At 46.9% G+C, this 14644-nt stretch overlaps 1 protein-coding gene across 2 annotated transcripts in view; it reads right to left on the bottom strand.

The window, feature by feature from the left end:
- The window catches only part of LOC129203126 (mitogen-activated protein kinase kinase kinase 3-like), an 82689-nt gene that overhangs the window by 51368 nt on the left and 16677 nt on the right, over positions 1 to 14644 (bottom strand). For both annotated transcript variants that reach the window (XM_054817119.1, XM_054817120.1), the window contains exon 2: positions 8111 to 8190. In XM_054817119.1, coding sequence (XP_054673094.1) covers positions 8111 to 8114 — 4 coding nt within the window. In that variant the 5' untranslated portion in view covers positions 8115 to 8190. The remainder of the gene's footprint in view (positions 1 to 8110; positions 8191 to 14644) is intronic.

Raw genomic sequence — 14644 nt, 5'->3', positions numbered from 1 at the left:
TTTTGCAATGGAAAAGGACTCAGGATCCAAAAGGTGTTTGGTTTAGCTCAGCAGGGAAGGAAAGCAGGATTACGTCTGTGGTTCGCTACAACTCTCCACTCCCAAAATAGCTATTCCTCTGTAAAATTCCACGGGATCAGAGCCACCAGCAGAGGTTTCCCATGCTCTGCGCCATGCTGCCCTCCTCCACGGCCCCATCCCCATGCTCACTCGTCCCCACATGCCCCACACACAACCCTGCACACATGGAGGGCAGCGAAGCTTGGCTAAGAAGCCATTTCCGCCCCCCTCCAGATACAGCCCGTGCAAAATCCCGACAGCTGGATTTGGTTAGGGCAAAGCAGCTTGGGGACGAGGGCATGTAAACTCTCTGGAGTTACAGGATGAGGAGAGCTGCTCAGAGGCTGCACTGTGGTGGGTATCCAAGCTGGACAGCTTGGAGGGGGGCAAAAAAAAAATAATCTTTGCCCTTGTGGGGTTTATCCCGTGGCTTTCAGATAAAGGCTTGGGCACAAAACCCAGCCTCCTCCCTCCTCCTCACAGCCCCCCTCCTCCAGCAGCACAGTGTCGCTGGGCCCTGTAACAACCTGGGGGGTCCAGCCATGGCACCCAACACCCTTCAAACCCTACTTGGCTAATGCGGGAAACGTCTGGGTTAAAATTGGGTGGCATTTGGTGTGTGGGGGGGAGATTTGCTGAAGAAGGCAGAGTCAGGGAAAACAGGCATTTGCCCCTCATATCCAGCCAGCGACTTGGATCCTGGAGCCTGAGATGTGATGGTTCAATAATACAAAACACAACAGTTTTCAGTGATATAAAGGGTTTCAGTGCTTCTCTGGCACTTGCTGACTGACCTCTCAACCCTGTCACCACAGGGCAGTGTGGCTCAGCCACCACAGCACCCCGGGCTGCAGTGGGGTGCACAGGCCCAGCCATGTCCCCAGGCCATGTGGGACAGGACAAGACCACCCTGCTGGGCCAGTCATACCCCCATCTCAAAGAAGTCACCACGCAAACACTTCTCCAGCCCCCAGCAGGTGTTGTTTCGCTGCCAAAAGGGTGGCAGCATGGTGCCTAGCTCCACATCAGCCCCGAGCACACCACACAGAGCTGGGACCCACAAGAGGAGCTCTGAGCTCAACACCCCTCGGACTATTTTTATTTTCAGTCAACTAAGCAAGACCAGGACCCAAGCCCTCCATAGTGACCCTCCATAGCTCATTGCCAACTTGCCACCCACTTTGTCCGTGCTGCCTTACGGACCCCCGGCCTTCTCCCCTACCCCCAGGCTGCTCCCTGTAAGGGCAGCAGATGAGGCCACCCCATTTGGGGGGAGGAAGTTGGCCATACCCACACACACAGTGCCAAAGCATGGGCCGTGACACGTTTTGTTGGCTGACACAAGCGTAACTGGGTAAGTTGTTTTGCCTCAAAGCACCTCTAAACATGACTGTGAAGCAGGGACCATAATGCAGGCCGTGTTTGCAAACCCATTTGAGGCACACAGGGAACAACGAGAGCACACTCTGGTCCCCTGCTACCGAAGCTCATAGAGAGATCGAAAGCATGGCAAAGATAAAAGAAGCAAGTCTCTGTTAGCCAAAGAGCATTTACCCTACAGAGCACCAAAGAGAAACTTAACCCAGCCTTGACCGTTCCAGCTGCCAAAGGCTTCCCAGCCCTGAACTAGCTCTTGCACTGGGTGGCTCCCAGTTAGAGCCCTGGGGAAGATGGGAGGCAGAGACAGGAATACAGCAGCAAGGGCTTTCCTATAAAAGCACAGAGTGGTGCGAGATAAGCCGTGCTAAATCTCCACCTCTTGGACAAACCCGTTGTTTCTCATTTGCTTTTGCAGATTAGTTAGTCTAGGAGATCTGCAAACAGGGGCTAACCCTTAAAAAGCAAAAATAACCACATTTAAGAAAATTTTGTATGCTCATAGCTCTGCTGAGCATTAAAAAAAAAAATTAGATACAAGGGCTGTTTGTTTTTATGGCACGATGCATTTTGTCTGCAAAATTCCTCACCACTTCAAAGGTACCAGGTACTGGTTTCGCTCTCTCATCCCACAACAAACTTTCACAGCTTTTTTGTTAGTGTTTCCCTCTGCTCCACAGACACTAGCTACCTTTTTCTTTAATGGATTAACATAAGTTAAACTTGGGCCAATTTTTCCAGCCCGTTTTCCTGCTAAGCTTAAAATTTGCTCCTTCTGAAGAAGGGCTTATGCACCTAAAAGACAGCCTGGTTTTTTCCACCTCTATCAGTTTGGTCTAATAAAAGATATTACCTTTCCCCACAACCCATACCTCTCTGGAGCACACTTGAAAGGAGGAAGATGTTTACCCAGCAAGAAACGTAGCTGGCAAGTTATTTCCCCTGACTGCCTCCGATACCTTTGAAGGTTATTTGCAGGCTCATAAAGACCTCTTTCTCCCTCCCAGCCCGGCTACTTCCAGTGCTCAAAGCCACGGCCCAGAGCCCATGAACTCTTAATCTGTTGCTACAGCAACAGCTTACACGTCCTAAATACAGCAATGCAGGTCCAGTCCCGCATCCCCCGGGTGCCCAAAACACCTGGAGTGACCCTAAACAAGCCCTGGATGCAACGGACATAACACCACTAAAGGGAGAAGACGTGAACACCTCTTAAAAATAAGAAAACCTGAGCTAGAAAGCTCGCTGTGCCTTAGAATAAGATGAACTGCTGCAATTTAACCTGTTGGGTTTTTTTTTAATAGTGCTCAGCATACAAAGAACAAGTGAAAAGCAAAGGTGCTGCCTTAGATTGAGGCATGAAGAAGACAAGGGATGAGAGAGCTGAGACATCAACTCCTGGATCCATGGGGATAGGGAAAGTCAGTCTGTTCTTCTGCCACCAACTGGGGCAGTTCTCTCCATCCCAACAGACCCCCCCCCAAAAAAAACCCCCACTGATTTAGGTTAAATGGCCAGACCATGGCTGGGCAAACAGCCCCCCTCCTCCTTCAGCAAGCTGCCTTGCCTTCTGCCTGCCCAGCCTGCAGTCTTCTCCAAACACACCCGCTCTGTCAAGGCCATACCGTAAATAAGCATCGTTCTCCCATCTCCTGCACCTCAGAATACCTTTCTGCTGAAGCTAGAGTCACGCTCCCTCCAGAAAAGGACTAAAGACCTAAACCTTTGAATTATACGTACACACGCTGAACAGAATAGATATGCGTTCCTGAAGTTTTTATCACCAGAAACACATGCGCGCACAGACCATTTCATAACCAGAATTAAGAATACTCAAATCACCTTTAAAACAAACATGCTGGTGCCTTTTATATCAACTTCTGCAGGTTGTTTTTTTTTAAGAATACTTTTACTGTGATATTGTGTTTAAACACAGCAATTTTTAGCCACCATTGACCATGGTCCTTTCATTGCGTTGTCCACTGGAGACATGGGCATCTTTCAGAAGCGTCATAGGCACTTGCTGGTGCCCAGCTACATTTTGATCAAATTATAAAGAGGTCTTGGACGCTTGTGGAGAGGTGGCAGATAGAAATGGACCGTGAGCTTGAGAAATTGCTCTGTGCCAGGAGTGAGAGATGAGACACCCTGCTTTAGGACACATGCTCTCCACTCCAATTTTTCTCCCATTATCAATGCTGAGAAAACCAACGTAAGACGCACATGTCGCTTGGACTCTTGGAGGTCTGAAAAGAATGGCAACCAAATAGCCATGCTAAAAAGGAGTTAATTATTCTTCCAACCAGCAGGAATTACAGTACCCAACTGACAGCAGATAACCACTTCAGGCTGCAGCACCGTTTTGGATGATCAGTCAGTGTCCAGCAAGGTGTGCTGGGGATCAGCCTTCCTGAAGATGTCTCAGACCCATGCTCAGTCATCCTACCCCACTTCACCTCCATACCCAAGACCTGACCCACTGAGGAAACATGTGGTCAGCTTCTGAAGCAGTGACTGAACACCAACAGCATGGCCACATCTCTCCCCCCAGAAATCATTAAGTCCTTCCAACATCATTTACACCTACAAACCACCCCACTATTGCCACCACCTTCCTTTTCTGTACAAAGAAAGTCAAATGCTTCAGTACAAATACAACTGTTACATGTCTGGAGTAAAGTGTCCCAGGACAACGCTAAATGGGAGTCCAAGTGATTTACCAAAGACCAAAGCATGAAGAAAAGCCAGACCAATTCTGTCCTGAGATCCTGTGCTGTATCCAGTTGCCCTTCCCTCCAAAATTAAGCCCTCTAATCTATCCTGCAGAGATATGTCCAGGTCCTTCACAAACAGCACTAAGAGAATAAATAAGTGTTAAGTGACACGATCATGACCGTGTTTACACATCATAAGACGACCCCTGCCTAGGCTGGCCCCAAGCTGGCACATGTAAAGATACTGTCTTGGACCTGCAACAGCAGAGCGCTGGGATGCCATGGCTGCAGAGAGCTAGTCCAAGCACCACTGCACTGCATGACACAACCAAACTGCTATGTTAGACGTGCAGCACACAGAGATGCCAGAAGTCCCCACTTCCCATCTTGTGGTCTCCACACAAGGTCATGCAGCTTCCCTAGAACATGTCCAGGAGTGAACAGTCTTATGCTGAACTCTGAGGCACTGGGCAGACTATAAGTAAGATCCTAGGAAAAGAGGTAGACCTGGAACAGACCTTCAGAGATCACTTCAACACACCTCCTCTGTGGTCCACCACAAGGAAATTAATGACATGACTGCAAATTCCCTGCTGTCTCCCATTCCAACATAGAGAAGAAACATAAAAAGACAGGGAGAAGTGAAACTAATTAAACCTCAAAATTCAGCCTAATTTTCTGTGCCTCAAAGCTGTTGCAGCGATCCTTTAACTAACAAACACCACTCAGTCACACTGATCAAAATACACATCACTCCATCTGTCTTGCCCCAACAGTCAAGCCAGAGACCAGACTCAGGACCGCACCACGATCCTTTCTGAATGCAGCCTGGCAGATCTAACTAGTCCTTACACAGCCATTGATGCTGTGACAAACTCCAAGCAATGACATCTCAGGAGAGGAAAATGCACAGCACCTTCCACCCACACGGAACTCTAAGTAGAACTGCAAATTAGGCTGAAGAAGGGTAGATGTAGATTAGATATTAGGAAGAAATTCTTCCCTGTGAGGGTGGTGAGGCACTGGAACAGGTTGCCCAGAGAAGCTGTGGCTGCCCCATCCCTGGAAGTGTTCAAGGCCACGTTGGATGGGGCTTTGGGCAACCTGGTCTAGTGGAGGGTGTCCCTGCCCATGGCAGGGGGTTGGAACTAGATGATCTTTGAGGTCCCTTCCAAGCCAAACCATTCTGTGATTCTATGAAGTCTGCAAAAGACTCCTACCAATTCAGCTTGCCTTCCCAAAAAACAGTGCGTTGTGAAAGGGTGCTCTCTTCACTATAGTATTCCTGCAATTACTGCTTTCTCCAGTGTATCTATATAACATTTACAGATGACAGTCTGAAGGCACCTTGAGCAATTTGCACCAACTGCACTCTCTGTAAGCCATCAAATTGACCATCTGCTGAGAACTGGACTGGAGCCAGTAACTCATTCCCTACTGGTGCTCTGAGCAAGTCTGAACTCTCCTTCTTTAAAAAAAATTAAAAATATTGCATTGACAAAGGAGTGCTTTTGCCTTCAAAGTGAAAATGTTTCTAAAAAATTTTGGGTTTTTTCACCAGGGATTTTAAACTGAAATTTGTCATTCTTTATATTGAAGAAGCAGGTCTGGACTTTCTCTTGCCCCCTCCCCCGCTTTTTTTTTTTTTTTTTTACACTTGGCTTTAAACTAGTCCTCTCCCCACAAAATCTCTCTTCTAGGTAATAGAGAAAGAGCAAAAACTCTAAGGGATTAAGCAATGGGGCAGTGATTGTCCCCCTGTACTTGGCACTGGTGAGGCTGCACCTCGAGTTCTGTGCTCACTTTTGGGCCCCTCATTACAAGACAGACATTGAGGTGCTGGAGCATGTCCGGATAAGGGCAACAGAGCTGGTGAAGGATCTAGAGAACAAATTCTGTTAGGAGTGGCTGAGGGACCTGGGGTTGTTTAGCCTGGAGAAAAGGAGGCTGAGGGGAGACCTGATCGCTCTCTACAACTACCTGAAAGGAGGTTGTAGCCAGGTGGGTGTTGGTCTCTTCTCCCAAGTAAGAAGTGATAGGACAAGAGGAAATGGCCTCAAGTTGTGCCAGGGGAGGTTTAAATTGGATATTAGGGAAAATTTCTTCAGCGAAAGGGTTGTCAATCACTGAAACAGGCTGCCCAGGGAAGTGGTTTGAGGTATACCCCTGGAGGTATTTAAAAGATGTGCCGATGCGGTGCTTAGGGACATGGTTTAGTGGTGGACTTGGCAGTGCTGGGTTAATGGTTGGACTTGATGATCTTAAAGGTCTTTTCCAACCTAAACAATTCTGTGACGGGGTAAATACTGCTTTTCTCCTTTCTCCAACGGGAAGGACAAACAGTTAAAGTGAGGCAATGGCTTCACATTTTTCATTTTTTAAATTCAAACCGCTACCAAACTCTGCATCACTTGTCTACCAAGTTTGCAAGGACAATCCCTAAATTTACTGGTATTCCCCTCTGCCTTCTTTTGCATTTTTAAAACACCATTGCAACCAGCCCTGAAAAGTCTTGGATGAATTTGTGTAAATGCTGCAAAATTAAACGTGCTCAGCTTCAACCAGGACTCCTCTGAGATATCTTCCCCTTTCTTGAGTCACCAGATCAGGAAGCCATTTCAGAAGATGATTTCAGGCTCCTCTTCTGGTGAAGGAAACAGGATCAATTAGCTCCACGTGTTAATCGAGCACCAACACCCACGTGAAGTAGAATCTGGCCTTGTTCTTCAATCTGCTGAGCTTTCTCTTTTCAGCAAAATCAAAGAAAAGGAGCAGAAACCCCTACAGTTGCTGGAAGTGCTACTGGCTGGCAAAATGGCTTGTAGACCACTTTGGAATTGTTTTTGTGGTCAACATTCATTCTGCAAAGAGCTTTCTCATACTTTGCCATGCTCATAAATGCACATAATGCCAGCTGAATCCCAAACCCAGCAGTGTTGCTGTCAGTAAGGTGTCCGTCTCCTGCAAAGCCCTTTAGCAGGAAGAGGAAGACACCAGGCAATCCCTCCAGCTGTGTCCACCTGTGTGACAGGTTACAAGCACAGTAGCAGAGCAGACAATTTTCTGCAAGTAAAGTTATGATTTTGCAAGAGTAACGTGCTAAGTTTGATGGCCAACAGCATGAGAAGCTGAAGGAGGCTGGGGCTCTCACACTCATCTCCTGCTCATGTGAGACACCACCAGCAATCTAATTATTCACATGCTAAAACTGAGAGACACCAGCACTTCCACATGATCCCAATTTCTGACATAAGTTTTCTTTAGCAGCAGAGATAAGATCAAGATCATTATGTACCTCCAGAACTATAAATAATTTCCACTTAAAAAAAAAGTCTCCCTCAGCACCACAGAGCATCTGGTACACAACTATTTAGATTAGATATTAGGAAGAATTTCTTCCCTGTGAGGGTGGTGAGGCACTGGAAGAGGTTGCCCAGAGAAGCTGTGGCTGCCCCATCCCTGGAAGTGTTCAAGGCCAGGTTGGATGGGGCTTTGGGCAGCCTGGTCTAGCGGAGGGTGTCTCTGCCCACGGCAGGGGAGTTGGAACTAGATGGTCTTTGAGGTCCCTTCCAACCCAAACCATTCTATGATTCCAGCAGAAGAAGGAGAAGGTGCAGGTAACCCAGATCACCAGTTAGAAAAACAATATACTCAGGCTCTGTTTGAAACAGAAACTTCCTTGGAAGAAGAGATACAGGGAATGAAGATTCTCTGCCCATAAATACAAGGTAGACTTGAAAAGAGACTCCACCTAGAACATGACCCATCAGATCACACTGATGTAAAGAGAATTTGTCCAATTTTGGCAGCACTAGAAGGCAAAAAAAAATTAGAAAGCAATGTAATATTCAGCCAGACCATCTTAGCAATGTCTCCCACTCTGCTGTCATACTTGGTAGCCCCAGTCAAAATTAGCAGACTGCAGAAAATTAATTGCTTCAGGGGAATCCAGTTCTTACCCATCTTTCCATCTACATCAGGCCTCCATTCCACCGGTCCCAGGCACTTGTACCTTATCCTCCACTCTCAAGCATCCACCCTGCAATAACAAACATACACAGAGTTTACAGATTAATTTGACATGTCAGTGGGAACAGAGACTGAACAGGACCACCCTTCGCAAAGCATTTCCTCATCATCACCTGGGCTGGAGGAAAGAGGAGAATCATTTCGTTAGGAATTGAGACCAGGAGTCTGCCCTCCTCTACATACCCCAAAAGTAACACACTGCAACCCTGGTACTTTTATGGGTTTAAAATCTTGGAGTAACCACCTTATGTTTGTGCCACAGGTGCCCTTTTGTTAAGGGCAGATCATCTTTAATACATTACACTTTTAATGCATTTTTACATTATTTAATGCAACCGTAAAGCAATACCATCTTTAATGCATTACGTTTTGCAGCATCTCTATGGGATAACACTCACTTGGGGAACAGACTGACAGCAGGACATAGAAAATCAGTCCCAGAGGCAGCCCATACCAAAGCAGAAACCTAAATTTAGGCCTTCCAAATTCCAGCCAAGGTTCCTCAAGGCTGGACCAGCCTTCCTCTGGCCGCATGGGAAAAAAACCTGAGTCTGGGCAGCAACGTATGCCCCATATGTCCCTCATGGGATGTCTCTACAGTCAACTGCCACTCATCCGCCCACTAATCTGCCCAAAACTGATGCAGAACAGGGTTCGGTTACCTGGCATACTGCATTTAGCTAATGCTCTGTGCCCAGCAAAGGGATTTTTTTTTGCTCATTGAGAAACTTAGAGCGTAAACCTGAACCTGCTGGAGTCAGTCCTGCTCACTAGCAGAAAACCTCATTTTAGACTGAACAAGGGCATCACCCACCTCAAGATGGGCACCTTCTAAGCAGCAGCGTGATAGAAATGATCAGCAAAGACCAGCCCACTTTAGCTGACTGATAAGCACACAGATTTCTTGGCCATAAACTTGTGTGATAGCACAAATAAATGGAGAGACATCTGAAGTACTTCAGACTTGCACAGAGAGAGTAAGATATTCCTGTCCTGCAGTCACTGCAGGCAACATCGCCCCAAAGTCAACAAGAGCTGTGTGCACCAGAGATGAATGCTGCAGCGTTATGCACCACAGATCGGGAAGACGCAGTAGTAAAAGGCACTTTGAAAATCTCCCAGGTCAGTCAAATCAATTTAAACACAATAAAAAAATCTGAAGTGAAGCAGGACTGGCTGCAAGCGTGGATTAAAATTATTTTCTGCAACTTCGGCGCCTTGGTGTTGGCGAGCAGGAGGATATTTATCAAGCCTATTTTGAGAGAGACGAGCAGGAAGGGAAAGCGATAAGAAAGCAGCAGAGGCGGAGACGAGACGTACATGTGCCCTGAGGTACGTTGTTCCTTTTGCTGCTGCAGCTTCCTCTCAGGACAGCACCATTTAGGTTAAGAGCCCACAGCCACCAGGGACTCTGCTCTGTCCGTTTTCAAGATAAAAGAGGAGGCAAGGAAGTAACTAACGGACTTGGAAAGGTTTAAATCCTGTCTTGAGAAGGAACTGGTTGGTCTATGCAAAAGTGGATCAAGAGAGCAGAAAAAACCTCACCAAAAAGCAGTGTAAAAATTCCATCTGATTATAACAAGAGCAGGAAACAGTCCAAATCTTCACTGCTTCTGCTTTTAAAATTGATGCGACACTTCCAGCAATTAAGCTGTGTGTAGAGTTTGCACCAAGGGACACATGCAGATAGCCTGGATTAACCCTCAATTCCTGGGCTAGCCCAGGTTAACTCTCCCATCAGTGCAACACTTTTCTAATGGCTTTTTGGAGATCTTCCAGACCTTTACAGTCCGTATCTAGTTACAAAAGCATACACCTACAGGAATCATGCAAATGAACCCTGGAAAAACAGGTGACCTTTCCATCAGCAGAGCCCTGACCCGTGCTCTTCTCCATCATCTCTGCCATAGCAAGTCCCTGAGACTCCACTGCCCAGCTCTCGTGAGCAAACCAGCCTCCACATGCAGTATGGGAAATCTCCACGGACACACGAGAGAAAGAAGGTTTTCTATTTTAGCAGATCTCTTCAATCCTGAGGACAGCCAGCCTTCAAATTGGACTGCAAACACCGGCGACTTCCGTGGCTTCCCAAAAATACATACCGGCAGCTTCCTGTTACAGAAGGACAAATTCCTGTTTCTAGTACAAATTCTGCTCTTTTATTATCTCCCTTAGAAGAACAGAAGGGGAAAGGCGGGGGGGGAAAGGAAAAAAAATCTTTTTTCTACTCCAGTGCACTTCAAAACAGCATCCCCCTTCTCCTCCCACTAAGCTCCCTCACCAGAGCCTTCAAGTGTTGGCAGTTTACAACACAAACCAGCAAACATCTCAAACTGGGCTACCACTTCACACTCCACCGCTCTCCCACAGCCGGCAGAACCAGGCTCCGCTGTAAATCTATTGTAAATCTCCATTGTCAATCTACAAACTACTGCCCTGGTAACCTCGCCGTGCACAAACGCCTCCTACCAAGCAATGAAAGTAAGAACTCATCAAAGGGTTGGCTCCCAGGGACATTGGGGTGATGCGGTACTCATATTCTAGGTTTGTGTTGTGCACGCAAGAGACTTCGGCTGCTCCTGTTTGCTCAGGAACCTGCTGGAGGTTACTTAACCTGCAGGAAAGCCCAGTATAGATGCTCTCATATAGAATAGAAGCAGCTTCGATTTGACTGAGCTGAACTCAATTCTGCAGCCAAGGTGGCTCGACTTAATATGGTTACATGAGTGCAGAGTATGAATATCCATGTGACAGCTATATGTAAGATTATTAATCCACTTTAAAAATTAATCCCAGTTCTTCCCTTTTCTCTTCATACTCCTGGCTGGGAAGGGATTAAGCAAGATGGAGTTTGAGGGAGACGAGCAGCAAAGTACTGCCCAGCTAGACATGACTCCAGCCTCGGTGCATCTAAACTGAGGAAAGCAAAGCAGGGGAGGAGAGGATGGATGGAGAAGAGCAATTTTTCCCGGGATGTGAGGGAAGACAAAAAAAGTGACTGGAAGAGACTTACTAGGAGGAAGGACTTCGGATGAGGATTAGGAAAGCAGGAAGAGTACAGTCCAGCATTGAGAGCTGGAGTCACCAGCAGTCTACCATTGCATTGAAATAGGATTTACAGTATCACCTGCCCAAAAAGGGCTGTCCTTACCCCACAGAGGCTCAGCACCCATCATAAAACCTGGCCTCCAAGTCAGGATGTCTTGCCACAACTGCAGGTGACATCTCCCTCTGCAGTTTATCATCCCCAGGCTTCCAGGGAAAGCAGCACCTACTTATTCCTGCCTGAGCACCACTTAACACTTTGGGTTGAAGGTGTAGGGACACACCACCGTAAAAAAATAATAAGCCACAGTTGCCCCTGAAATACAGCTCAGCTGGAAAGCTACTCAAACTAGCATTGCTAAAATTGGGACTTTCCTTGTTTTTTCAAGCAGCAGGGAACAACATGTTGGGCTCAGAGAGTTTAACAAGCAAGAGTCAAATGGAAAAAATCTCTCCTTTTTAAGAGTTGACCACATTAACTTTCAGCAAGTTTCCGGGAGTCCTGCCAGGGCGCTGGAGTTTTGTATACTACGGAACTGTTAAAAATATTATTGTAAATGTTATTTTCAAAAAGCTTCAGAGGCCAGGGCTGGGGTAGTGTTAAAAACAACAGCAAAGCAAGTGAGATTGTTTTAACGATGAGAATACAAACGTATGCATGCCGATAGCTCAAACAGCCTGCAGGCTTGGCAAAGATGGATTCAAATGCAAAGAAAGAGTAGTTAAAACATCACAGGTTTCTTCAGATCTCAGCCTCATTCTTATAGTTTTGTTCTAGATGCTATAGGATATTTAACCTGGTACACTGTAGAGCTGCCCTGAAAATGGGATCCATATTTAGGGGCTACACAAAAGAATAAATTTTGGAGACGCTTCAGACACGTAAGACCCTACCCTCATAGCATTTTTCTGCTCCAGTGAGGATGTGTCACACAGGGTTAGTCAATAAGTAGCCATTTAAGACTATGCATCTCTGTTTATGAGCATGCAGCTGGGACGGACTTTTTGCAAACACACGCGTAACCGGGCCAGGTTTGCAGGCGTATCTCACAGAATCACAGAATGGTTTGGGTTGGAAGGGACCTCAAAGACCATCTAGTTCCAACTCCCCTGCCGTGGGCAGAGACACCCTCCGCTAGACCAGGCTGCCCAAAGCCCCATCCAACCTGGCCTTGAACACTTCCAGGGATGGGGCAGCCACAGCTTCTCTGGGCAACCTCTTCCAGTGCCTCACCACCCTCACAGGGAAGAATTTCTTCCCAATATCTAATCTAACTCTACCCCCCTTCAGCTTAAAGCTGTTACCCCTTGTCCTGTCACTCTATGCCCTTGCAAACAGTCCCTCATCTTCTTTCCTGTAGGCCCCTTTAGGTACCGGAAGGTGCTATAAGGAGCCTTCTCTTCTCTAGGCTGAACAACCCCAACTCTCTCAGCCTGTCTTCACAGGAGGGGTGCTCCAGCCCTTGCATCATCTTTGTGGCCTCCTCTGGACTCTCTCCAACAGCTCCATGTCTCTCCTGTACTGAGGACCCCAGAGCTGGATGCAGTACTCCAGGTGGGGTCTCATGAGAGCCGAGTAGAGGGGCAGAATCCCCTCCCTTGACTTGCTGGTCACGCTGCTTTTGATGCGGCCCAGGACACAGTTGGCTTTCTGAGCTGCAAGTGCACATTGCTGGCTCATGTTGAGCTTCTCATCCACCAACACCCCCAAGTCCTTCTCCTCAGGGCTGCTCTCAATCCATTCTCCACCCAGCCTGTATTTGTGCTTGGGATTGCCCAGACCCACATGCAGGACCTCATACAACATCGTGCAGTTTGCACGGGCCCACCTCTTGAGCCTGTCAAGGTCCCTCTGGATGGCATCCCTTCCCTCCAGCGTGTCGACCACACCACACAGCTTGGTGTTGTTGGCAAACTTGCTGAAGGTGCACTTGATCCCACTGTCCACGTCGCTGACGAAGATGTTGAACAGTGCCGGTCCCAATACCAACCCCTGAGGGATGCCACTCTCCCAAGCAGGCTTAAGGGACAAACTGCACAAGGCAAGATGAGGAGGAAGAAATCTTTCCTGACCATGCACTGATCAGGCTGCTAAGGAAGAAGTGATATATGCACGTCACCACAGCTCACTTAAGGAACAAGCCAGCACTCTGAACTACAGCGCATTAAGCCCAACAAGCAATTACACACGAACACGCATCCGTTGAGGTTTCTCCTCTCCATTTTTGGGCACAACACCTCAAAACCGCTTGAGAATCTTTTGCACAACATATACTGCTAGGATAAGAGATCTGTCCTTCTTTAAGAGCCATCGTGCATGATGGAGGACATCTTTAGTCAGTGACCCAGCCAACGTAGCTATATTCAATAGCTGCTTCTAAAAAAAAATTTTAAAAAATCTCCTGAGCCATTCATTCTGTTGATTCCAGCACAAGTAGAATAAGAGCTCTAAAACCCACAAGACTCCTGCTGTTAACTTCCATGGCAGCCCTTTAAAACAGTCATAGCGATCTTAAAACCTCTCCCCTCTCAACCCTTCCTCTTCCTGCAAATGATTTTGTAAATGAAATGTTGCAGACAGCATGCTCCAGTAAGTTTTTTTCAGCCAGTTTTTTCTTGCTTTACAGTAATAATCCTTTCACCAAATTCAGTGGAATAATCAGTAATTTATACTGGCATATAAAATAGCTTTGATTTTGCATACAGAACACAAACTCCTGGAAACCCATAAAACAAGGAAGCAATCAAAAGGATTAGAAAGGACTCTTCTATCAGAAAAAAAAAAAAAAAAATCAGAGAACACAGCCCCATCAGGTCAGAGTTAATAGTTGTGGGGTTTTTTAATATATATATATATACACACACACATATAAAACAGACAAGTCAAGCAAAGCAAATTTCCAGAGAACACACGTGGTCCCCACCTGTTTGGTTTTTTTACGCGCATCGAGGTTTGCGCAGCGCGGAACTGCATCTCTACTGAAACTGCACTTGTTCCAGAGGAACTGCCTCCTCCAGGGGCTGGCAGAGCTGAGCCAATTTGCAGACACCCCGATTACACCCCAAAACCCACCTCAATCCCACCGTACGCTGTGCCTAAATGAAAACTTTTAAATCAGGCACTGAAGTAACAGTCTAAGGGATCCTTATCTCCTGCAACCTGGTACGTTCATCTCCCCAGAAGCCAGCCAAGCCAAGCCATAATTATTCAAATGCACAGCCCTGCCTGCTGAGGATGAAGGTCTGCAGCTAGAGGAGAGCACTGTTCTGCACCATTTCCCCTTTTAGAGGCAAAAATCCTGTCCTCAGACAGTTATTTGTGCATTTATAAAGCAGAGAGAAACCCTGATGTACATTACACCAACAGAAAGCCTCTGATTTCATACCCCCTAGGTGAACACAGCAAAGGGGAAGGTGTA

The sequence above is a fragment of the Grus americana genome, chromosome 2 (assembly GCF_028858705.1).
Source record: "Grus americana isolate bGruAme1 chromosome 2, bGruAme1.mat, whole genome shotgun sequence".
Classification (NCBI taxonomy): Eukaryota; Metazoa; Chordata; class Aves; order Gruiformes; family Gruidae; genus Grus; species Grus americana.
Note: the sequence above shows the minus strand (reverse complement) of the source record. Positions and strands in the feature narration are given on the sequence as shown.